Source organism: Limulus polyphemus, unplaced genomic scaffold (assembly GCF_000517525.1).
Source record: "Limulus polyphemus unplaced genomic scaffold, Limulus_polyphemus-2.1.2 Scaffold622, whole genome shotgun sequence".
NCBI classification, from domain to species: Eukaryota; Metazoa; Arthropoda; class Merostomata; order Xiphosura; family Limulidae; genus Limulus; species Limulus polyphemus.
In genome coordinates, this window is record NW_013666232.1 from 268,971 (window position 1) to 296,651 (window position 27,681).

The 27,681-nt window shown below is 30.5% G+C and overlaps 1 protein-coding gene across 2 annotated transcripts in view; it reads left to right on the forward strand.

Moving 5' to 3' along the window:
• LOC106459522 (zinc finger CCCH domain-containing protein 18-like) overlaps nt 1-27,404 on the forward strand; it is a 29,709-nt gene extending 2,305 nt beyond the window's left edge. For both annotated transcript variants that reach the window (XM_013919150.2, XM_022386033.1), the window contains exons 2-14: nt 3,789-4,464; nt 10,949-11,002; nt 11,277-11,579; nt 13,606-13,719; nt 15,059-15,225; nt 15,516-15,633; nt 19,831-19,886; nt 20,639-20,743; nt 21,232-21,321; nt 21,555-21,629; nt 21,918-22,037; nt 23,028-23,168; nt 27,315-27,404. In XM_013919150.2, the coding sequence (XP_013774604.1) occupies nt 3,789-4,464; nt 10,949-11,002; nt 11,277-11,579; nt 13,606-13,719; nt 15,059-15,225; nt 15,516-15,633; nt 19,831-19,886; nt 20,639-20,743; nt 21,232-21,321; nt 21,555-21,629; nt 21,918-22,037; nt 23,028-23,168; nt 27,315-27,387 (2,092 nt within the window). In that variant the 3' untranslated portion in view covers nt 27,388-27,404. The remainder of the gene's footprint in view (nt 1-3,788; nt 4,465-10,948; nt 11,003-11,276; nt 11,580-13,605; nt 13,720-15,058; nt 15,226-15,515; nt 15,634-19,830; nt 19,887-20,638; nt 20,744-21,231; nt 21,322-21,554; nt 21,630-21,917; nt 22,038-23,027; nt 23,169-27,314) is intronic.
• Nucleotides 27,405-27,681: the final 277 nt, after the last annotated feature.

Below are 27,681 nucleotides of genomic sequence, written 5' to 3' on the forward strand. Positions count from 1 at the left end.
CAAAAAATCAGAAATTGCTATATCAATACCATAGCATTACACTATAATTTATCAAGCTTAGTAACTAGGCTTTATTTCAGTCTAAAAAACTAAAATTTTGAGCAGACTAAAGACACAACCTACCGCCTTGAAATCTTAGTTTGAAAGAAGGAGATGGTATCCAAACACATTAAAATGGCTGACAGAGCCACTAGGGCCACATTCTGGGCTTTTGATTGGTTATTCATGTCATGTATAGAAGTGCATTGTAGGGAGCGTTTTTAAAAATGGAAAGAGGTGGGTGGAGTGTCACTGTTTGATTTATTACATGAGCAATATCTTAGCAAATTGAAAAGATAAGAGGCTCTTATTTTATATACTAGCTTGTTAATAATGTTAATTTGAGTTCCTAATTCATACAAAACTATAGACTTAGTATTTTAACATCACAAACATCTCATTTGAACCAGTGCTGCATTCAACATATCATGTGACACACAAATCGATGTTTATCTGTGTTTTTGTATATTTACTTTTCAATTAAGAAATTGAGTAAGGTATAATACTAAAACTTAAATTATAATCTACAGTTTGATACCAAAGTTATTGACATAAATTCATGAAATAGTAGTTCAATAAAGTTTTGAGTGCTAGTCAACAAATGCAATGACATGGCCTTTCACCCATGCACCATCTGGAAAAGGTTAACTTGCATTTACTGTATTTAAAAGTCATTTGCCAGGTATTTGCCCAGCTTTCCAATCCAAGTCATTCTTTAGTATCTAAACATCATCAGTTCATTTAGAAATACTCTTATCATTTAATGTCATCAGTAGACTTTATGCCCCTATCAATATCATTAATGTAAATAAGACAAAGTAAAGACCTAAGCACTATCTCTAAGATATACAATTAGTAACAAAGGTCCAATATAACTATTGTTCATTAATACTAACTTTTTGCTTTCTCTCATCCAACTACTCTACAATCCTATAAACTATTTTCCCAACAGAATTCTGATGTGCCTGTTATAGCCAGTCTTCTGTGCAGTGCCTTATTAAAAGCCTAATGAAAATCTAAGTACACCAAATCCATAGCATTAAACATGTCTAAATCAGGAAATTACTCAACATAATACAATATTTGGACCCTATGGTATAAAAACAAATTCAATAATTTGAGGATTAATGAAGAAAGTCCTGTATAACAAAGTGACAAGTCTTCAAATTAGAACAGTGAATTTTGTGATTGTAAATTAAAGTTAATTTGGAACTGCACTGTTGTTTAACATTTTGAAATGTTTTTAGACCTTATTAAGTTTTGTTTCCGTCAGACTTATTTGTTAATAACCTGTCAACTCGTATATCATTAATAAAAGTAATCAGAGTGTGAAATAAAATGATTATATTAAATATACTAAGAGAATTTTAGATCAAGTGTGGTAACATATAAAACAACTTAGATCAGTATTAAATGTGGTCTGAACAGAAACTTTTGAGAATGCTTTATTAGCTATTCTATCAGTGCACATTGAAATGACATTTAAACAAATTAAAGGTATAAAATTAACCTTTTTTATGTTTTATTCTGTAGTCACTTGAAGTTATAGAAGCTTTATGCTAACAGTACAGTATTTTAATAATCCAATAATATTTGTAAATGCCACTTTCTAATTCTACAATCTGAGTTAAACTGTCAGGCCTTTGTTTTAGATAGAAAAAGACTAGATCATCACTTGTTTTACAAGATTTGATATTTTGCTCATAAATGTACTAGGGGGTCAGCACACATTTGGAACATCTTATAATTTTCATTACTCATTACTATACAATAATTGTATATGTTACTGTATATATATGTGTGTGTGTGTATTTAAATTGTATAGAAGGGTAAAAATAAGTAAATAAATAAGTTAAAAATGCACTTGAAAAAATATGAAAAATGAAGCCACAAATCAAATATCCAACACTGGGACACAAATCATAGGTGGGTCCTTATGTAATGTGCTTTGGTTTTTTGCTATTAGTGTAGGATGGTAGCTATACTTATAACAGAAGGTTGGGCTTAGTATAGTAATACTTTAACTTCTTGGTATTTATGTCCAAATATCATACTGGGGGCTGGAATGCCAACTTTCAGGACAGTTTAGCTGTTTTCCCTATTGAGGTATAGTACTATAATTATTGTTATCTTTCTTACCTTTCTTTATTTTGATTATTATTTTTGTGAGAAACCACCCTCCCACTTCTAGCTGCAGACAGCAAAAGGTGGTAAAGATGTGGCATACTGTGGTGTTTAAGTACCTGCATCTGCTCATTTTATCCTTTTTTTTTAAGCATGTGAGGCTGGCAAAATTGAGGTTAAATTAGATAGATTATGTACCCCCAATGCAATTTAAGTTTTTACTTTTATTGGTACCTCAGCTACCAAGCCACATTATATAATGACCCACCCTAAGATTTGTGTCCAGTGTTAAGTAATTGTTTTGTGTCTGCATTTTTGTTTTTCAAGTATGTTTTTTCAATTATTTATTAACTTATTTATTTTTCCCTTCTCTACAAAATTAAATATAATTGTATTTCATATCAGGTTTGGATATGCTGTGTAAATTTCATGCTATCCTTCCTTTTGATGTAATTATTTGAAAAAATATAGCTGATATCTATATATATATAAATATATATAGTTATCAGCTATATTTTTAATGTTATAATTTGTTTGTTAGATAAAGGGAGATGTTGGTCATATAACTCTAAGACTGAAAGGTTTAATGGAGGCCTAGAAAGATCTAAAGATTTGATGTCAGTTTTCTAGTAAATTTAAAGCTAGATTATAAATACTAAGTTTGCAAAAGTTATCTAAAAATGGTAGAGGGAATCATTCAGTATAATTTAATTTTAACCATGAAATAGTACAAGTTCATTCTTTGTTAGTGTAATGCAGTTAGTGCTATTTGTAAATGTGATCCTCAGATTCCAGTGATTATGCTTGTAAAAGAATGGTAAGGAAGAAATAAATTGATTTGTTATCATATATGTGGACTAGACGTTGAATTGTTTTCACCAGATAATTTAAAAAAACTCAAATGAAGGAACAACATTACAGCAGTATGTGATTTTTTATAAAAAAAATTGACAATATTACACATAGATTGTCAGTAAAAGTAATAATATATATGCTTTATTTGATTTACAAGTGTTTAGTGGGGCATCCTTTGTATATTCTGACTAAATATCTTGAAATAATTCCTATTATTCAGTTTCAATTTAGGTCATAAACTTATTCTCTGTAACTAGTATATATTGTAGGGTTTAAATGTAAAAGAACTGATTTTGGTGATTAGGTAGGTTTGATGATTATGTTTGCATTTGAAATTTATGTAATCTGCATTTATGTTTAAGCAATGTAGAACTGTGATGATAGGACTTATAATTTCTATTTAATTTGGAATGTTCAGACTTGTTCATATTTTTGTTTTGTTATGACTGGCTCAGTGTTTTTAAATTTAGCTAAATTACAAATTGTATACTTTCTAATCAGACTAAATTTTGGTTGTGATACAATGTAACTACTAATATATTAATATGATGTTCAAAATTCTTACTAATAGGGCTTTTTTGTTCTACTAAAAAGTGTAAACATGCATTATCATTTACTGAACTGCATTGTGTACAGTTTTTTATGAAGGATCAATAGTGTTGGATTAGTATAAAGTATTAATGTGTATAATTATATATATATGAGTTAAATTGGTGAATTCTGTTAAAGAGGGCTTTTATTTCTGAAGTTTGTGTTTTATGGATTTTCAGGTCAGTATCTTTAATATCAGTTATGGATCAGGATGATGAAAGAAATAATGAAGTAGATAGCATTGATGAAAAACCTTCTAGTGAAAAGGGTAGTGTGGATGGAATGGAAGATGTGAGTGATGAAGAAAGCAATTCTGAGTCTGATTCAGGAGGTGAAGCATCCTCAAGTGGGGATGATGACAACAAACAGTCAAGAAGTGATGAAAGTGAAGAATCTGATGGTTCTGACACATCTCGTGAAAGACGAAACAGAAAACAAAGAAGTATACCTTTTAAGTTTGAGAGTTCACAAGAAAACACCAAAGATAAATTTATTCAGAAACGTAATTCTAAAGACTATAAGTCTGTGGAAGAAATTAGTACAACAGTTGACAATGAAACTCTTGAGAATATTAAAGATTGTGAAAATTCTTTCTCTGAGAATTCATCTCAGAATGAAAATGATGAGAGTGTTCTAAATTATGCTAAAGAAACAAAGGATTTAGATGAAAGTATTGTAAAAATCAAATCAAGAACAAGAAAAGATGAAAATAATAAGGCTAATTTATCAGATGTACATGTACATGCTCCTGATGGAGAATTAGACTTTGAAGAAGAGGTGCATGAAGATGAACAAGAAGTAGATGAAGTAATCAATAAAGAAATTGAAGTTGAAAAAAAAGAAACAAAAGAAACTGTAAGTATGAACTCTAAAACAAAGTTACAGAAAAAAAGTATTCAACTGTATTTTGTTAATTTACAACAATAAAAAGAAAACTTGCTGGAGGAGAAAAATTAATGAAATTAGTGATATAGCTTGCGAGTTCATAGGGGAGAGCTTGGAGCTTTCAGTTTTGTATTATGCTGTATTTTTTTCTGTTCACAAATTATAAAATCTTGAAAAGCAGGCCACATTTGAAATCTAATTTTGAATATATATAGATATTGATTGAATCAAGAAACGTTCTTTAAAATGACAGTTTTGCTGTTTTTGTTATGATTTTTTTTAGTTAAAGAGTGTAAAAACTAAATTTGTTGTGGTGATAAACTTAATGTGGCCAAGAAAATTATGAAAGCATCTTTCAAATTAACAAATGCAATGCAAAAAGAAAAAGCTAAATCCTTCTTGTCTCAGCAAAATATCACAGTAATTGAAGTTTTTATTTAAGTATTTAATAGACTATATAGACATGGTAGCACTCACCCAAAAAAATTAAGAGTCAAAGTAAAAATAAACAGAATTAATCCAAAATAAGTAACCAAAAGTAATGCATAGCGATGTTGCCGTTTATCTAGTGAACTTATTAATAATTTGCAGATTAATAGCTTTGAAATTTTGATCACATTTATGTACATATCATTATATAATATTTAATAGAAATTAACCCTTAACTACTGTTAAGAGTATAGAAAATTTCAATATTATTACAAATACAAAAATGAGTTATTAATAAAATTGCACGAGTTCTTATTGACCTCCCCCGCAATAATAACGGTTAACTATTGACAGTTGAGCTGTTCTTATTTTTAATAATTTTAGCCATTCTTTATTTATTTATTTGTGTTTTGCATTTATTGTAAAACTTTTTTGCCTTTCTTTGCTTCGGTAATTATTTTGAGTTATTATTATTATATTAAATAAATATACTTTTAAGTGTTGCTATAGTGAAATTAGGGATTAAGTGCATTAACAAACAAGCTTAATATTAGTTTTATGAGTAGTTATAAACAATTTGCACTTGGTTTTGACAGTATTTTTATTACCATGGAAAACTAAGTCGAAAGTAAAATTTTGTTGAATAACACTGTAAATACTCACTGAGTTCAAAATTGGTCACTTAACATCCGTTTTCAAGAACTTAGTTTTGTTACCCTCCTGAAAATATTTCTATTTATTACCCTTGCCCCAGAGGGAGGGCGAAGGTATTGCAACCAGGTCTGTGTGTGTTTCTGTGTATGTATATCTTAAACTAATAGACCAATGTGCACAAAAATTTTACATAAGATGAGAAGTCAGTATGGAACAGTCCTCCCCTCATTTGGTCCTGTTTCAGATTTTGGAGCATTTTTTTAATGGGGGAGAATGAGCATTTTCAAGGTTTTGGGTTAATAACTGTTAAATGTGATCTGATTTGTACCAAATTTAATGGGCACATTAAGGGTGAGACTCCTCATCATGCTACCAAAAGGGATCCGGATTGTGGATCATTTTGGATCTGAACAGGATTTTCTGAAATTTGACGTTATCCAATATAAATGCATGCAATCTTGAAAAGGAGTGGCGAGTGTATGCAATCTCTGATTGCCCTTGTATATGCTGTAATAGTTTGCATAACAAATTTTGTGTGTGAACCTGGATCATATAATTTTCAGAATATTCTCATTTAACAAATTATTTGCCATAAAGGATAAAGCAGCCTCCAACAGTTGTGCAGACTGTTTCAAGTTGATTTGAAACTCCCAAGATGTAACTGATAAAGATACATATCGTAATAATAAATATATTAACTTGAAAAACAAAACCATTGTGTGGAAAGTTAGAAACTACAGATATGGACACTTTCAGTTCTCAGCAGCTCAATGAGGTTTAATAGCAGGAGAAAGTCACCTAATGGAACTGTGTATGTATGTTTGTTGAATTTTTGTTTATAATTCTTTTCCTTGCAAAAGTATGTTTGAAACTCTTCAGCTTTCACTGCCAGGTTGTATTTTATGTAGGGTTTCTGATTTTCCCATTTTAACTGAAAAACACTGGAAATGGTTATTCAGTTTACATTAATGTCACCCCTTTCCTGTGCTTCATCTGTTAGTGATAAGTTTATTTTTATAATTTCATATAAAATATTAGCTGCTCTTATAAATTTTTAACATAAATAGAACTGTTTTATGTCTGTTATTACTCCCATAAGTGAAATTAGTGTGTAGAGAATATATGGTATATTACTATAAAACAGTTAAAAATAAACACAGGCAAAACAGAAGCTCTAGTTATATATTTATCCACAGTTTTCTATGTATTAGGCTGGTGATTACTAAAATCTGAAGTTAGAATCCCTTCTTGAGGTTTTCCAATATACAAGTCTTTTTTTTTTATCTTTTGGGATGATTATGGTTATCAGATATGTTTAATGTATAGTTCTTGAACTTCTTACTCAAGTATTTAAAAATCTAATAAATTTCTTTAGGGCTTAAGTCATTTTACTCTTCAAAATTTGATGTTAACAGTTTCCAAATGTAGATTTATATCACTTCTATTCAGATTATTTATAATGTTTTAATAGTTGATAGGCCTTGTTCTTAACTTTTGAAGGCACTAGAAAACAGTTTCTAATTTTTTCCTAATAGCAAATTCAGGATTGGTACTAGCAATAAAATTATTCTTTAAAATTAATTGTAACTATGTCATAATTAAATATTTCATGTAATAAATGTTAATAAATATTTATATCTATACATCTTCTGTGTCATGTTTTCTATGTTTTCGAATATCAAAACTTGTTTCAAGTACACAAGTGTATTTCTAACATCTTCACAAAAGTTAAAAGATACTTGATTAGGCTGGAAACTAATATATCTAGGCCTCAAGCATGTGGATCAACAAAGTTTACAGTACCCCTCTGCTGATGGTCACCTGTATACTAAAAAAGTGCCAGAGTTTTGGGTCTCGTTTGAGATCCATGTACTAAAAGGTTATTATTAAAAGTGAAGGTTTAATTGCCAAAAGCTAGCAAAGCATTAGAAGCTAATAGGCCTAAAAGTCATGTTAATCATGGACAAATGAAGAGGAATATGGAAAAAAATCTGGAGTTTACATAATTTCTATTTTAACAGTTGTTTAGAAGAATTGATGATACATAGTGCCTAGACCACTACTACATCTGTTGTATCCCAACCAGCCTGGTAAGCCCTGGTGTTGGGTGAAAGGCTTCATTGGCACTGGATATAGCAGAAATAACATGGTATGGTTGACATATAATATGTTCTCCTTTGCTTTCACTAGTGGCTTCTTGGAATTACTAATTACTAATTGATGATACACAGTGCCTAGACCACTACTACATCTGTTGATGCTTCAGTTGCATAACCTCCTCCTAGAACAAGCAGACTAGCTTGCTGATTGACCCATCTTAATTAATTCATAAAAAAATTATAATAAAAAAAAGAACAAATAAATAACACAAATATTGTTAAAGAATAAAATAGCTAATGTTGTGTTATTCTGTGGAAAATTCAAAAATATTCTAGCCAAAGATTATGGATCTAGAAGTTTTTACATAGTACCACAACCATTTGAAAACTTTCATGTCAACACTTTGATTCCTTGGGATGTTGTTTAGGGTAATGGTAAACAGCTTTAATATATTGACTACCATTGATTGTACCGACTGTTAGTTCAAGTTAGTTATTATTATATGCAATTAATGTAAGCTGTATAACAGTTCTGTGTATAGTTTGGCACTACATCATAAATTTATTTAGATTAGTTTTATAATTACTTTCTTTGTGATATTAATGCCTTGTATATCTTTACATATAACAATCACTTACACCTGGCTACAGGAAGTAATAAATAGTGTTCAGTCTTCTTTACAAACTGAAAAGGAAACACTTTAAACCTCTAGAAAGACAAAAGTTCTATAACAATACAAACACATCGAATTGGATAGTTAAAAAACGACTGGTAATAAAAGTTTTTATGCACATTAAGTTAAGCCAATTGTTTTTTGCTTTTTTTAAATTAATACATTTAACTTTGTTAGATTATAATGGCCATGTCAGATATGTTATTTGTTTTGTATTCTCATAAACACTGATTTTTAGTTGTAGCATGAGAAAATTGATGCTACTGACTCTACATAGTTTAACTCTTTCAGAACGGGCTTGGTCCCTGGGACTGACCTCATAACCAGTTTGTGCTTGTTATAGTTTTCATGCTATAACTTTTAAATTAGTAAGCGAATGTTAACAAAATGTAGCAGATTATCAGTAAACATAACAATGTTTTCATATGCAAAATATCAAATTTATTTATTAAGTCTTAAGGTTTATAAAGCAATGTTTTTCTCATGTCTTTTTTTTTTTTTTTTTCTCTTTTCACATGTTGCCTATCTATCGTGCAAAGTAATATTCATTTTAAGATTAAAAATACTTTTATGCATCAGAAAATTTTGAAATTTCACATGCAAAATCTTTATGGTGTCCAGATAGTTACCAAACATTTCTTAAGATTAAACTTTATATTTTATCTGTTATTTTCAATAATTAATCTCTGTATGGGTTCGGTAGATTTGACTGATCTTGCAACCACCATAGAAAATTAGGAAATAAACATAAATTATGCCTCTTTTATTCTAGAATGAACACAGATTATAACACTAAAACATAAATGTTTAGACTAAATAGCTTAAATCTCTTAACATTTTACATTTATATATACTTATTATTTTTATTATAATGACCTTTCAGCTGTGCCTGGCTAACAATACAGAAGTTACAATGATGCGGCCTAACATGCACTCGTGTTACTGTATCAAATAACATAAAACTGACCTTTTGTCTGTACAAAGTAACTTGTCTTGACTGTGTTTTAGTAGACTAGTATTTTGTAAAATACAGTCAAATTTCAATTATTATACATTATATATGTATATAGATCATTGCTATTTTTAAATGAGTTCTTAAACTTATTTTTCTAAAAAAATAGAACAGTAACTAAAGAACTACAACAAACAATTATCTCTTCTAGTTACAACCTTTGTTCTTGGTTGCTAAGCCTTTAAAAAAATTGCACATGGAAGATGTGAAACAAAATATTTTTTTGAGGTTTTATATATGCTTTTGAATAACTAAAAAATCATAAATTACTCCATCAATACCATAGAATTCCACTATAATTTATCAAGCTTAGTAACTAAGATGTATTTTAGTCTAAAAAGTATGAAATTTCAAGCAAACTAGAGACACGACCCTACCTCATTAAAATATTGGTTCAAAAGAAAGAAATGGCACTAAGTTCGTTAAAATGCCTGAGAAACCCACTAGGGGGACATTCTGAGCTTCCAATAGGTTATTCATGTTATATATAGAAGTAAGTTTATATAAGGGGAAGGAGGTAGGTGAGATGCCACTGTGTTTCATTTATTACATGAGCAACATCTTAACAAATTGAAAAGATAAGAGGCTCTTATTTTATATACTAGTTTGTTAATATAGGTAATTTGAGTTCCTAATTCTTTCAAAACTATAGACTTGGTGTTTTGACTTCACATACATCTAATTTGAACCAGTGTTGCATTCAACATACCACGTGACATAGAAAAACCAATGTTTATCTGTGTTTTTTTAATATTTGCTTTTAAATTAAGAAATTTAGTAATATATAGTACTAAAATTTGAATTATAATCTACAGTTTGATACCAAAGTTATTGACATAAATTCATGAAATAGTGGTTCAATAAAATTTTGAATGCGAGTCAACAAATGAGATGACATGGCCTTTCTCCTGTGACCCATCTCGAAAGGGTTAAACTGAAACATATGTTTTGAATTGCCTCAGATGGGACTATTCTGATGTTATATAATAGGGAATAAGTTTTCTTTAGTAAAGTGACATACTAGGGATAGGGCAAGATGTACTTTTTGACTGGTTCTAGACAAGTGTTTGAGTATTCCCTAATTATGGTATACTATATTGTTTATTTATTGTTGCTTTTATTAACAATATTGATTATAACAGTTAATATATCTAATGTCATTATTATTATTATTATTTTTTATTATTATACTTTTATTATAAAAAATGTTTTTCATTCTTTTGGATTAACCGAAATCTCCTAAGTTGGCCAAACCTCATGAAATATTATTGGGGTTACAGCCAAAAATACTGTTAACATTGAGGATACTCAAATGGTGAAATAAGGCATTCTGATCTTTATAAGTAGAAAATTAAGAAAAGTATATTTAATTAGCTATAGTGATAGCCAGGTTGATTTTTCGTTTCATTCTAAGTATAGCTTAATTTGATTGGAAATTACTATTATTCAACTATCAACATAACAGCAGTGATAGTTCCTAAATGTGGATCATTTAGTAGTAAGTAATGCTGAATTCAAGTAATAAAATTGTTATTTTTGGATTTTAATTTGATGATTTAGATTTAAAATAGTGTAATGCTTTATAGGGAGAGAAGAGTGAAGAAGGTGAAGCAGATGATGATGATGGAGAGGTTTCAGATGTAAGTTCTTTGAAGCAAAGTTTTAATTTTTGAATACAAGTTGTACTTACAGTTGAATATGAATGTTGATTGCTAAATAGTATTTACTAATGATATTGTGAATTTATTGTGAACATTTTTAAGGTCATCAGCAGACTGATAATCTGGAAAACATTGTTATAAAAAGATTTCACCTAATTCAAAATATGAGGATCAGTTATGAACAATCATCTGTTTCAGCTTTAAAATTACAAGTTACTGTACCCACCTATAATTATAATATAATTTCATATAGGATGATGACTTGGAAGAAGGTGAAGTGAAAGAAGGTAGTGGAGGCAGAAAAGCTCAGCCTCGTCCAGTGTGTAGGTTCTTTAATAAAGGCCAGTGTACTTGGGGAACATCATGTAGGTTCATTCATCCAGGGATTAATGACAAGGGAAATTACAACATGTTTGCGGGTCCAAAACCTGTTCCATTGGGTCCTGGTAATATAATGATGGCAGGTGGTGGCCCTCCCCCTCCACCAATGATGGGTCCTGGTCCTGGACTTGGACCTGGACCTATAGGACCACCTCGAATGGGTATGATGCCAGGGGTAAGTTCTGCATGTTTAAGTAAAAATGCTTATTTGGAAATGTACATTATTTTGTTTGTTACTTGAATCTTATATTAAATAAGTACATTAAGTTTATATTTTCCTACCATGAAAAGGTTTAGGTACTTCTTACAAAGTGTGCAATTATAACTTGATTTTTTCTTTGCTTTGAGAATATTATAAAATTAGTTGGCATTGTCTAATATCCATAAGTTAAAACAAACAAATCTCTAAACTTATAAAGTTAGTAAATAACTAATCCAAATGGTAAATGTCAGGTGGTACTGATTGTGAATCTTGCATTAACAGTGTTTAGTGTGGCTGCCATTCTTGTCTACTGCTTCATGTAATTCTAAAAGAAAAACATACAGCTGAATGATTTTGTCCAGTTTTCTAATTGTTTAACATACAATAAATAGTGCAAGGCATACTGCAGGTCTGTCAGTTTTTGAAAGCATATTCAAAGCAGTGTGTTGACAGTCTGCACCATGTATGTAGCGCCCCATTATTTATGAAGACTGTTATATTCAAAATGAATTAGTATTGTGTACTATTCACTACAAAACTAAAAGTAACGAAAATCTAACAAAACACGAACGTAATAACAGGAAGCATTTATTAGATGTTTCGGAATAACCATAATTCCATCATCAGTAACCTAGATTACTGATGACACACATTGGTATAGGTGGGTAACATTATAAATCTAGTTTTAACTTCTAAGTTCAAATGTGTGAATTGATATTTTGTGTGGACTGGTGAAAATAATGGTAATTTCATGTTTAGTAGGTTTTATACTGAATTAGTTTATGAATAAAGCATTTGTTTTAGTCCAAAAGTAATTCAAATCCAGAACTAATATGCACTCTGTCAAACCATGTGTAGTTTCATGTTGGATTATTGCGTGTTTTAATATCTGAGTGTAGATTGAAGTTTATTACTCCACATTTGAAATAGCTTGGCATACTTTAGAGACTTCTTCATACAGAGCAAACAGAAAAAATGTTATTTGAAGAACAAAGAATATCAAAGTTTGAAAAAATTTATTAGGGGTCTTTGTTGGCATTAAATAACACAGCTTTTTTATTATAAATATCATTTGATATTTACTTTCTGTGAAAGTTGAATATCATATGGGCAGAATGTTTTAACTTGGAAAGTTAAAAATATTTAATCAGTATAAAAGGCTAATATAGATTTTTGTTTTTCATACTTGAGGATTCCTGCCTTGTACCCCACTCATGTATTAAGTACATCTTTAAGTGGAAGAAGTCCTTCAGAATAGATGGTGACATTTACCATGATGTTGTTTTAGTTAATACATTTATTGTGACTGTTTTTGTTGTAGAGTTGATGTCCTAATTGTAAGGACTGGTGACAGTAGATCTTTCATGATTTGAAAGAAAAAATATTGGAGAGCATTTTTTAGTTTTAGGAACTAAATATAGAGTTCCATTTTGTGGACCTGTACACATTTCATGAAACAGAACTGCACTAACCTTGGGCTAGTATGTTTGGAATTAATTGTAGCTTAAGCTCAAAATTTGGTAGTATAGGGGGTAGGGCTAGTGAATTCCTAAACTTAAAACAAGTAACTAAGGGAACAAATATATTGTTTTTGTTTGATTGTTTTCATAGTGCAAAATGAAGGTTCAAATAAAATTATGACAAAATACTTTTTTCTCCAACATATCGGCATTATACCTTTATAATGGACTGTAGTACAGAATTTCTTAGTAAAATTTGCTACATGAAACACAACAAAAAGTTTGTAAGATACAGTTTGTTTTCTAAGATAATGTTTTAAGTGACAATTCTTTTTCTAATGATTTATTAATTTTTTACTTTGTTGATTCTTTTTTTTTATCATCCCGCAGGGACCTATTCTGTGAGCAAAGCAAGTCTTATATATTTTAATATATTTTTCTGACCATTAACAGTTTTTAGAGGCTCATATTATGAAAATGACAATATTGAGTAATTCATAATCTGTGTTTAATAGAATGAATTTGACTATTAATTTTAGCCTGGTGGTCCAGAACTACCTCCTCTTCCACCACCACCACTGCCACCACCTTTTATGGAAGAGCTTCCTCCAGTGGAATCTGCATGGGAAAGGGGTTTGCGACATGCCAAAGAAGTAAGTATGCAAAACTATCTCTTAGGAAATTTTATTCTTTTAGTTCGATAGTACTACATTTGTATTTTGAGAAGAGTATTTTTAGTTTATAATGTAAATTCTTATCCTCATTTTCAAACGTTATGTACTTTATAGAAATAAAAGAAATTACTTATGTGGTCTTCAGTTTTTGAACCCTGTTGACTATAATATTTGACTCCTTCAGTACAGTCGGTAAACTACTGTGGCCATTATTCAAAAGTTTATGATGTATATTTTTGTGTGTGTATGTGTATGCATGCTACAAGAATTCTTCAGTTCAGCTTCTTAAATATATGTAGCAAGGTATGGCTACAGTTAGTGCATTAAATGCAAAACTGGTATCATTTCAGAAGTTCTAAACCTTATAGAAAAGAGAGAGCATCTGGATAATGATCCAGATAAAAACTTACACTTGCCCTCATCTGGTTTTGAAATACATAGCTGCTGGAAGTTTGAGACTGGAAAATTTTTATAGTATTGCAGGGTGACTTTACAGACTTTTTTGGGGAAACAGAATCTAATAGTTGAGTTTCTTAACAGTTGGAATGCAGCAATATATTTTTGTTCAAAACAAAGTATATGAAATAATCTGGACCAGACTATAAAGACAATAGTCTTTAAAAAAAATGACCAGAAAAGATGTGATTCAGAATGAGTGTCCAATAAAAAGGCAGAATAACATCAATATTTGTAAGAGGTTACTACTGTGAATTCTAAAAAGATTATTACTGTGGTCCTGTTCTATTTATGCTACTACTTATCATTAGACATAAGAATGGTAAACTGCAGATCAGACTGCTAATCTTTGAGGTCTCAATTCCTAAGACTATAGAAATGGGAGATTAGCAGGGCTCGATTTTAAGGAAGTTTCCAGGTTGTCCTTCGGACAACTTGACTGAAAAAGAAAACGTAGACCCTCAAGAAAGATCCAATTATGACAATATTAGTGTAGAAAGATCCTAAAAAAGACCCAATTACAAGAATTTTGATGTTTTTTATATTTAATTTATTTCCAAAGAGTACAATCAATGTTTAGTTGGCAATTTTATATCTTTATTCAACTAATTTTTGACTCTTTATTTCCCGGGAGGTTTTGTTACATTGGAAAAAAGCCCAAACCATGCTTATATGTTTATCATTTGTGAATTAATCCATCTGATGTGTGGATGGTGAAGCTTAAGTAACTTGAATCTTTCAGAGCGTTGTAGAAAAAGGTTTTTAGATAGTGCAAAATGGATTCCTACAGAATTTGGTTTAAAAAAATATTTTGTTGAAGGTTAGTCAATAGTTTTTATTTGTATATTTTACCATTCTCCAGTTGATGAAGAAAGCTAATCGCAGGAAAGAACAGGAACCAGATTTTGAGGAGAAGAGGTTGAATCTCTCACTTGATGTAAATGATAGATTTCCAGACTATGACAAAGAAAATGATGTTTATGGAAGAAGTCCTCCTAGAAAGCATGGAGGTGAAATGGTGTATTATGGGTATGCTTTTTATGTGTATTATTGCTTAAATTTAAAAATGATACTTTGAAATGTATTAACTATTTTGTTTCCATGAGCTACATTGCAGAATTAAAGAAAAATAAAACTGTGATAATATGTAGTTTATCTTACTGTTTTTCATTGACTTAAAAGAACAGATATTGAAAATGGGATGTGTGTTTTGAGTCAAACATATTTTCTATTAAAAATGGTGAGACTAACTCTCAAATATATGAAAAAATTAATATTATGTTATTAAATTAGTAATTTATCTTTGTTGTGATATTCAGAGGATATGGCAATGGCCCAGAAAATTTTGAACTAATGGAAAGAGAAGCACGAGACTTTTGGCGAGGACGTTATGAAAATTTTGAAGTGCGTTGGTCAAGGCCAGAGTTTGAATATAGGGTAAGTAAAAAAAAAAATTAATGCCCTTTTAACATGTAAAGACTTAGTTGTCATGCTTAATGACCTTTATGATCATCTAAGCCTAATTATTATTTAGTTACTTGTTTTTTATTACTAGCTACCAGTTATTAATTAGGTTATAGCCTGTGTTTCAACTGTATACCTGCTATCATCCTCGGGGAAGTCCTGAGAAGGAATTTTTATGTTGTATGGGCCAGGGTGTGATTCTAGGTCTTGTTAAAAAAAACTGGTGTGCCATTCTCTTGACTGTAAGGACTTCTTGTAATATTTGGTGTTGTGTTCATAGGCATGTTGAAAATCATATTAATTTTATAAATTATCAAGACATGCTTCCATCCCACTCATGTAATTTTGTCTTATTATAATTTTTAAGTATTGCTATATTTTCTGAAACTACTTTCATATGATTTGTTTATTTATTTATTAGTATTACTTTTTCTTACTCTTTTTTTCCTCTAAAACAAGGGATCAAGAAACATTTCCTACCACTATTTTTAGTCTTGAATTTCATGTTCCAGTGATGTGGATATTTCACTGATAAATCTCTCAGCATCTGTCCAGGGTGGGGAAGCCGTAAAAAGAAAAATGAACTTTTGAGACTTTAAAGGCTTGGGAGTTTTATGCTGGGTTAGAAAATTTGCAAACTTATTTACTAACAAAAAGCAGTTTCTCAATAGCAGCATTTCTTTCAAAAATATGAACAAATGCTAAATACTTAACCTTAATGTGTTTTTTTATATTTTTACCTCAAGTATGAAGTTTAAAAATTAAGATATTTTTTGTCAAATATTGAAAATTATTATATAGGTTCTGGAAAATATCTGAAATTTTTCTAATCATATTTACAGTTGGGTGAATTAATTAATGTAATTGATTACCTATGAGCAGTGATTACATTGATTAGTTTCATCTAACATAATCAATCAATAGAAATTATGATTGAATCAATATTAACTTTTGTGATTATTACTGTTTTTGATTATTCCAACAATCATTCTAAATTCCTATATCTTTGTCACAAAGGTAATCAAGTAATTGAAATTGGGGTTTCTAGTTGTTACTATTCTCAATTATTCCAACAAATATCCAAGTAATCAAGATGTTGCTAACAAACTTATTTGTCTGGTATTTGTTATGGCAAAGCTACTGGGGTGTGAAATGGTCACTAATGTTTAACTGCTGACTAGGTAGAAAGCATCTGGCTACAGCACCCACTCTCAACCTTTTTTTTTTAGCTTGCTTGCTTACATATCATGGTTGGAGGAATATTGTACCAATTGATTAATGGATTTGATGAATAACTGATCAGCAAACACTCGTGTTGTTGCCACATAAAAATTACTTAAATAATCACTATATAGAAGTATAAATAGTGATTCATGTCACAATTAAAATACAATTCCATACTCATTCATACACACACAAATGAATAATTTATTTACAGTTACCAGTGCCTTTGTTACTAATTTCCCTAGCTAGCAGTAGTATTTTTTGATGAATCAGTTTGAAGTTGTTTTCATTAGCCAAATATTCTGATAAAACTATAATAAAATTAGTGAATACACTCTGAATTGCTCATTTTAGATTTTCTTTCTGCTCGTATATGATATTTTAACTTGCCACTAATTACACTCTTAAACTATAGATATTGCTAAGCCATAATGTAAATTATAACTTTTTGCTTTAGTGAGATGTAAAGAAAAAAATCAAACCCACATCCCTCACTCCTTGTATGTCATTCTTACATGAAAGAAATTTCATTCATTTTCTGTTACATTTTCTGTTGAATTATTTATAATAAATAGAAAGAGAAGATTCTGCCTTACAAAATTTATTACAAGGCTAGTTTGTTTGGGTGCCAGGTTTGGAAGTATTTGATCTCAGTTTTCATATTTGTCTTTGTGGTGTTTGGCTTGAGCAGCTGTTTTTAACCTATTCATAGTTTAATTAGACAGCCAGTTAAATGACAGTAGTTTTATGACATTATTTTTCTGTGAGTGATGATTGTGTGTGTTTTAGATTGCACATTTTAGTAAGAGTTAATAATATTTTGGAGTATCACATTGTTACAAAAAAAGTAGGTCTGCAGTGTTCTGTCTGCCAATGGTGGGAAAAAGACAAGTCCAGATGTAATTACTAAAATAACTTCTTTTGCATGTATGCTTTTTATTTATTGTTATGAAAGTAACTAAAATGTAAAAATCAGAAACTTATAAGGTAAGAAAACTTAAATGAAAAAAAATAAAAAAAATTTTTCATGATACTATCATAGCGTGAGCATGTCATGAGGCGTGATTGTAATTCGACCATAGCATACTTGTAAAGCTTTTTGTTTGTTTATATTAAGCTGTCTAGCTGTGATAACTTACTTCTGGCATATTGTGAGACTGTCCAATTGCAGCTGTAAAGCAATAATACTAAATGAACCTAGGTTTGAAAAGTATCAGCTTTGGCTATAAGAATAAATATTGTTTAATTGTCTGTTATAATAAATAGTCATTCTAGAAAGAAAAAACAAGAAGAGGAGTATTTTAGATTTATCCCATATTTTTTCTACTTTATTTTACCCTATGTTACTGATTTCTGTACACTTAGTGTTGGCCTGGCATGGTCAGGTGGTTAGGGAGCTCGACTCGCAATCTGCGGGTCGCGGGTTCGAATTCCCATCCGACCAAACATGCTCGCCCTTTCAGCCATGGGGGTGTTATAATATTACGGTCAATCCCACTATTCGGTGGTAAAAGAGTAGCTCAAGAGTTGATGGTAGGTGGTGATGACTAGCTGCCTTCCCTCTAGTCTTACATTGCTAAATTAGGGACGGCTAGCGCAGATAGCCCTCGTGTAGCTTTGCGCGAAATTCAAAACAAACACTTAGTGTTAGGATAGAGAAAGTAACAGTTAAAATACCTTTTAAAAGAATCTGATTTTTTGTTTACACTGAATTGTATTACTTACTAAAAGCTTGATTCAGTAGTAGTTTTATGTATCCTCCAAAAATGCATTTGTTGATTTGGTCCACTACAAAAAGGGTCAAGTCTGTTTGGTTTCTGTAAGCCTAATCCTTTTGGATTATCTTGGGTTTTCTTTTTTCTTTTTGTATGTGTGTGCACTGAGTGTATTAAGTTTTTATGATTTTGGGAATCCGAATTTTAATATAATTAAAAAATGCTAATTTTAAGTACATGTACTGGCTAATCATGTGCACATGATTTGTCAATTCCAATTAATTGAATGTACACAGGGTTGATTCATTGGACCGACCCTGTATTTGATAATAAATGTTTACTACAATTCTGAATTTACTAAGTTTATTTACACAAAATGTGGCAAACATAATAAAATGTACAATTCTGTTGTACACAAACAGTCAAATGTGTTAGAAAAGTATTTGTACCAAAGATATGTTAGAGTGCAAGATGATGTTCATTGGAAGGATAAAAATACTTTTGTCCATTGTACAGTTTGCTTATTGCATTGGTAAAACCCCTGATAAATCCAAAATTCATATTTATAGTTTTTTTTTCAGTATCCCTGTTTATTATATCATATTTACTTTCCTCTTCCACAAACTGTTACTAAATCAGCAGTGTAGGGTAAAATGAATAGTTGATAACTGACATCAAATACATAATATGATGTTGAATGGCACTGTTAAAGGTCATGGCATGTGCACTTTGATCACTACTCATGCACATAGGAGTAATAGTCTGTTATTCTTATTTTGGGTAAAGTATTTTATTTTGTTGGTTTAATTGATTGTCCTATGACTAAATTTTTATTCTCCTTTTACGAACTATCATTCAATAAACTTGTAATAACAAGAAGATGGTCTTTAAGTTAGTGTTACACAAAGTTGGCTAGTCAAGAAGTGCTTGTTAACCTGTGTAAATGTTTAAAATAAGTAGGAGTTTAAAGAATCATTTTTCAAATTATTTCCACAGCATTGGACATGTTCTGTAAACCATTTAAGATTTTAAAAAGTAGTATCCTGTATTTAGCTAGCAAAGTAGTAAGTGATGTGTAAGGGTACTGTACTAGCATAGAAGGGGTAAAGGAAACTTAAAAGAAAAAATGGATTATTTTAGTTTCCCTTGAACTAATCCGGCATCATTATGACCCTGATGTTTTACTGTTATTGCCACATTTTTTTTTATGAAGTAATTGTTTTCTCTTTAGGATCCTAGAGAAAAAGACAGGTCCAAGAACTACAGACGGTCATTTGAGAGAGAGAAGTAAGTTTAAGAATACTGTTCTTGTCGTGAAAATGTTTCAGGTTACTGATGATGCACACATCTAACATGAGGAATATGTACACTGCTTTCCTCATTTATTTTTGCACTTCATGCAGCTTTTATAATTTTTCAATACTAGAAGAATATTTGTCCTAAATTATCAGATAATTGCTGGGGAAATAACTCTCTACCATAAAAGAACCCAAAGTTTTTTTGTTGTTGTTGTTGTACAAACTCAATTAATATTTTTTTTAGCTTCAAATATTTCGGTAGCATTATTTATCCAGACTGGTATCAAGTGTACCAAGCAGAACTTCTGAATAGCCAATATACCTGCTGAATGGCAGAAAAAGAAAAACTTCAAGTTATCCATTACCTATTTTATCTTACCATGACAAAAAATAATAGGGTCTGAATAGAAAAATATTGTAAATGTGAATTTATTAGATATTAGTGTTTAAAAACAAATCCTAAAAAAATCTGTTGTGCCAAATTGAGTTTTTATTTTGCATATTTTCATTGATTAAAATATGATTTATTTGCATCATACATAACGATTATATTCCTTATAACAAGTTAAGTAACATTCTCATCATGCGTTAATATGTAAAACTTGCCTATTTTGTTATGTCTTTCTTTAAAGAATTAGTGGCATTTTCCCAGTTCATTAAAATGCCAGTTATTATATTAGAATGGAGTGTATATTTCATTTATCTTCCCCAAGACTAATGATTATATATAACTTTGTTTAGGCCTATTCGTATGAGCCCAGAAAGAGAGAGATGGAGAGATGATCGACATGTTGAAGCTTCTGTACCAAGAACAAGAGGAGATGAGTGGAGAGATCCGTGGAGAAGGTGTGTTCATAGTTCTATTTAGTTTCTTAAAGATTGTCAATGTTCACCTAAACGTATAGAGTAATTGTTTAAAAACAAAAATAATATTGTGTACATTCTTTTCTTGGATGGCTAGTTGAAGATAAGTATCGGAACTTATTTCGTAACCATACATTGTTTAGCAATATGACCCAACCAGTTGCACTGATATCATTTTCAAGTTGTTATATGTTGTTATCACTTACTGCATTGCTTAGTGAAACAACTTTAGTTACATTCTTTTTAAACTTAATAGGATCAGTATTTTATGGCCCAAGGATTATTCTACTAAAATACTGGTTTGGTTTTCAGGCCATCACTTGTATTATTGTGTGCAAAGCAACTTTTAAAGTTTATTAGTTGACTGGTCTGTGTAAAATTCTTGGCTTAGTTTTAGTTGATGAATCATTGAAACTAAGAAGTATAAAAAAGTGCAATGAATATGAGCTACAATGATCGTTTAATCTTAGGTCAAAATCACCAAAAGGAAGGAGAAGCCACTCTCGAGGTAGATCTCGTCGTTCTTATTCCTCAGGGTCATCACGTTCTCGTTCTTCAAGGTAAGCAGATCATTGTTATATTATATGATTGATCCATTTTGAATGATATCCGCAGACTATACTATTAACTCCTAAGTGAGAGTGATGAAATGTTGCAAAAAATTTTTACATGGGATTTTTATTTTATGAAATTCATTACAGAAAAGTATTTATAATCATTTAGTATCTTTACTTCTCCTTAAAATTTTCTTGGCATGGTTTGTTAATAAAGTGTTATATCTGGAATTTTATAGGTCCTCACGGTCATCATCCTACAGCTATTCTCGTAGTTCTTCCAAAAGTTCTGTCTATAGTTCTGGTAGAAGGAGGTAAAGTTTTTTGTGTTTATTTTATTACTAAATACAAAATAAAACAATCCTAACTAGTGTAAGAAGGCACTGTAACTGTTCTAAACTTGCAAATAAAATCCATAAAATCATGTTTGTGTTCCTGTTATTTTCAGTAGAATAGTTTAGCTTTTTATATGTTACCTATGGATTGAGAATACAAACTTGGTTTTTGTTAGAATGCTTTATATGAAAAAAATTAAGCCTTTGTTGATTTTCTGTAAGTGCTTTGGAGCTTTCTATTTTTTTTTTTTTGTGTGTGTGTTATAGCCCCCGGCAACATTCATTTTCTAAGTCACGATCACGTTCCAGATCACCTTACTCCTCTTCTCCTCCAAAATCTAGACCTGTATTTAGATCAGGACCAAAGAGAAGATCTCCACCTCTGCGGTGAGTTTATTCTAAAACTTGTCATTTTCAAAATGATAATTTGAATACATTAATAAATAAATTTGTGCTTAACCACTTTGGCTTTACAAAACAAACATTTTTTAAAACATTGTAGTGTGTTTTAAGTCTATGTGCATGGGTGGGGAGTCGAAGTGTACATGAGAGGACCTTCTGCAATATTGTAAGCCATAATCTAATGTTAAAGTCTCCATTCTTCTTGCATAATGGAGATATAAACCAGAAAGTCAAACCCACATTACACGACTCCCATCACATCCTTTTTTTTTTCAAAATACATCAATCATTCCCTCCAATGACATTTCTTGTTGGATTACTTATTAAAAATAGAATGAGAATATTTCAATTTACCAATTTCTGTATAAGGCTAGCTCATTCATGCGATAGGGTTAGAGTTACTTGGCCAACAGATTCATTATTGCTGTTATTGAGGTTACCTAGACCAGGTATGGGAATCATTTTAATCTACTTATGGTTTAATTAGGAAGCCAGTTAAATTATAATAGTTTTAGGTCATTGTATATTTTGTTCTTAATTGCATATTTGAAATAAATAAAAATAATTTTATTTACTACTACTATAAATACGGTCTCAGTCCAGTGAACCACCACCCCTGTGCATGTAGAAGATATTGGTAATGTTTATTCATTCTGACCCTTCTAAGAGCATTTTTTTATTTTTATATACGAAAGATTTTGAAACTTGTCTCATTATGTTAATGAAATACACTAAAATTTACTAAGGAAAAACATTAGTTTCATTAACAATTTGAAAAAGGAATATTTTATTAGGATATGTTTTATTTTCTTGAGAAACCAAGATGTTGGAGTTCACTGTTTAGAAGTAGAGTGTAATATTTCTTTTCTACAAACTGTATATCAAAAACAACAGGTTATGTTTTTGTATAATGAATGTCTACTATGTGAAGCTAATCTAGAAATTCTGTTTCACATCTTTGTAACTTGTTCTTAGTCCTCCAGTCAAACAACAATATAGACCACGACCCTCACCTACTTATGAAAGAAAGAAGCCAGTTTCACAGCCTCAGAATTCTGTGCCGCAGCCACCTCAATTAAAAGAGGGACACTTTAAACAAAAGTCAGATTTACCAAGGTATGATTGGCTCATTTAGTTGCGTAATACTTAAATCTGTGTTAAATGTATAATGTAAGTCGGTTTGAAGACATTGAGTAATACACTGAATTCTTCTAGATTCAGAGTGCTATAAAAATTCAGTAGAAGTTTTTAAATTCTAAATACCAATTGATTTACCAGAAATTAATAAGTTAGGACAATGATTTTGTCTTCACCAAACATTATTTTTAAGGCCACTTTTAAGCATAGTAGGTAAATCTAACCTGACTGAATATCTGTCTGGTTTGTAACAGTCTAAAATAAACAGCAACAAAAAGAAATTTATTTCTATGACAACACTTAGAAATAAATTCAACACTTACCAAAACACAACTAATAAACACGTACCTGGCCAGGACTTGACACTAATGTTAATGAACAATATATCATTTCAAGTAATGGAATCAGGAAAAGTACCAGAAAAAAACCCACCTAATTCCAAAAATATACAGCAACACAAAAGTACTTTTCAATATTAATAACAATATTGAGTGATAAACGGCAATAATTCACTAACTGTATCATTCAATAACTATCTCATGTCTCTATCTCTCTGTTACGGATGCTTCTGGCAGGGTATTTATTCACTGAGTAGGTCACGAAAGTACACCTCGTGATAATAAATATACATAATCTTCTCCTACATTAATAGTATCTGTACGTCACCACTAGGGAAGCTTGTGTTAGTTTCATCATACACACAAATTTACTCAAAATGCAAATGATTAGCTAGAAGGTGATTTAGCATTTTGATGCAACTAATAATCCATAAATAAACTAAATGATAGAAGAAAATAACAAATAAACAATAAACACAACCATACAAAAAAAATTGCCATCTCACAAGCTGATTTATATAATTTATGTGGGGTAAGATTCCCCAGGTTAACTTTGTATATCTTAGAATATAAACTAAGGTATTCTAGCTGTTGTTGTTTTTAATTTGTTAGTATTTTGGATTTCTAACCTTTTTATTTATTTTAATATTGTACCTCAGATGATAACTTATGAAATCTCTCAGGTATACATATTTAATGTTTGCCATTTATCTGAGTTTTTCTGTAATTAATCTCTTTTATGGTAAATGTTATTAACTTTTAAATTACTCTGTTTTGAACATGCCTGTATAGTTAAGTGTTTGTAATTATGGTACAATTCCTGTTGGCATGTAGTTTTTGTAAGAAGTTATAAAATGTAGTATTTGGCAAGTTTCATTGAAAACATAAAATCTATTTCAGGTTTAAAACTAAACAGTGAGACTACATTTACTTAAAGTATACATTGGCTTCTATTTATTTGAAAGAAATATGCATGTATATATAATTGAAAAAATAGATTACATCCTAAGGAAGAATAGCATGAATTGTACACTGCATATCCAAACCTTAGATGAAAAATAATTAATTGTAATGTTACATGAAGAGAAAAGAAAACAACACAGCTACAAAATAGACATGTATCACCTGGGTGCACACACACCATAAGGTGGGTAGTTATGCAGAGTACCTTGGTTTTTGAGTTACTGGCAGAAATAAGACCCAAATTGCTTTGCGGGTACACTGTCTACCCAGTTTAACCTCAGTTTTACAGGTCTCACATTCTTAATAAAAATGAATAAAAAAAAAAGAGAGAGAGAGAGCAAATGTGGGTACTCTAGCCCACAAAGTCCCACATCTTTACCACCTTTTGCTGTCTGCACCCAGATGTGTGAAGGTGGCTGCTAAAAAAAAATTTAGTAAGAAGAAATAAATAATTGGAATACATACATCAATGGGGGAGACAGTAAAACTGTCCTTCAAGTTGGCATTCCGGCCCCCATAATGATGTTTGGACATAAATACCATGATGTTCGGGTATTACTATACATGCCCAACCTAAATTGTTAGTATAGCTCCCATCCATGCTATTTTCAAGATCTTCGAATGGTCTACAAGAATTAGATAGTAGCAGGTCTTGTATAGAGAAAGTGATATATCTACATTAATACACCTACAGTCCAGATAAGTTATTCCAATAATTTTCCCTACAGAAATTAGAAGTTATTGCTTATTGTGTTTATTATGATTTTGTTTATACTACTTTTTTAAAATTTACATACATATTTTGTATACTTGTTACAAAATAATTTAAAATATTTAATTAGAGTTATCTTATTAAGTCCATTAAAAATCAATTTATTCACTAATATATTAATGTTGGAAATTAGGAACTGTTCATCGTTACAAATTCTACAGTACTTGAGTAGCTGTGAATGTATGTTGCTCTGCATAGCATTATTTGGTACATTACTGTTTGGCGAGGGAAGTCCAAAAATTTGGAATGTAAAATCATTTCTTTTTTCATAAATATTAATATTACAATAATTATTAATTATCTTAAGATCTAAATAATGTTTGGTATTTGATATAGAGGTGTTTTCGATTTGAAGAACTGTAGGATAAATATTAGTGATATAATTACTTATTAGTGGATTATTGATACTGATTAAATCATCAATATATCTGCAAATTAAAGAAAATAATTCTGATTTGAAAAATAATTTATAAATTTATTTTCTTAATAGTAATAGCATAACTACCTACCTTATGGTGTGTGCCCATGTGGTACATGTCTGCATTGTAGCTGCATTGTTTCCTCTTTCTGATGTTCAATGTAATATTACAATTATACACACACACACACACACACACACACACACACACACACACAAATTCAAAGTGTATTTTACTGAAAAATGAAATTGAATTGCAGAAACCAAAACATCAGATTTGACTCTATAATGAAATTGAAGATAAGAATTTAACCAACATATTTTACATTTCACATTGAACAGTTATTGACTGGTTCGAAGGCAACAAATTATCTGTTATGTGAAATCACCACCCAATAATTGTTTTATTCTGTTTTCAATTTTACTAATAATCTAACTGATTAGCACCATCATTTGGTATATTTAGCATAAATCCTCAAGCCTATATGTGAATTTTAAAATTTTATTGAAGATTTTGATCTCATTTTAAGAAGCAATAACAAATCAGCAAGATTTAGAAATTGTTTGGTTTTCATGTGATCGTACAAATAAATGCATGTTTAACTCCAACATAAAATTTGCCTTGAATGCTGGCAAGATTTCTGAAGCTCTTTGTTAATTAGGTCTGAATGAATCTGAGATTTCCATTTTTTTGCTGCAAAAAAATTGTCTTTTGTAAAGTTATGCTGCTTAAACAACTTTGCAACTCTTCATCTTTGAGCAACTGAAATATTGTGCCTTAAGATATGTCCACATTTATTTTATGGGTTTAAGCAAATTGTTTGTAATTAGGCCTAAATGAATTAATGTTTTTTAACTGTGCTGCAAAAAATTGTCATCTGCAAAGTTCTGCTCTAGCATCATGCATGCATAGTAGTGGCCTTGACAATCAGGCAACATGGAGGTGATTTGTTGACCAGCTCTTCAAGGCATCACATAAAATGTTTCATACCATGTGATGCGCTCTTGGCCAATTATGGCAAGGAATTCATGTTAAGGGATAGAATAATAATGTATGATGAATAAAACGAAAAATGTATAAGAATTTCATTTGTTTCAATATATAAATGTATTAGCTCAAACACTGTTTGAATCCAATATATGGTTTGATTCACCACTATGCAGTAAAAGTATGACAATCATCTGACAATGTGAAGTGTTTGCTTGTCAGTTTCCAAAAGACACAATCATATGGTTAGAATTAAGTTGTAGTTGTTGTTGTTTTTCTTTCTTCCAGCCCATCTAAGTTGATAATGGAAAATACTATACAACAGATCTTTATATTCCTTTTAGGTTTAAACAACTTTTGTTAATTTTATTAGTACACACACAATTATACATATTCACACTGGAATAAAAAGCTTCGTAGTATATGTGTTTGTGTCTATCAGTTTCTCATGTTTTGCATTCAGTATATAGTGGGAGTTTGTTGTTATTAAAAAGAACTTAAGCCATTGTCCTATTTAATAAAATGCTTGTCTTATGTTTTGCTGTGTATGTATGTCATTTTCATAATTGGCATTATTGTTCCTGTTGTTCAGAAATAATTTATTTCTTGGTAGACATATTTCAGTCTAAAATTACCTTTTGTATAGGCCCACTAGGAGAACAAAGAGTAGGAGTTTTAGTGGGACTAGCCTTTCCAGGTCTCGTTCAGTTAGCAGGTAAGACAGCCAATGATAAATCCTCAACCAGATAGTATAGCATATATTAGTTCATGTGAATTATTGTTTTTGAAACTGCAGATACGTCGACGACTGCTTCATTGTTACCAAGGACACTGATGAATTAATGAAGCTCCGACAAAACCTACAGGACAACTCTGTGCTTAAATTCACCCATGAAATAGCCACTGACAAAACCATCAATTTTCTGGATGTACATATCGACGCCAACAACAGCACATACGCCACATCTGTCTATCAAAAACCCACTAGCCAGGGAATCTACCTCAACGCTAAA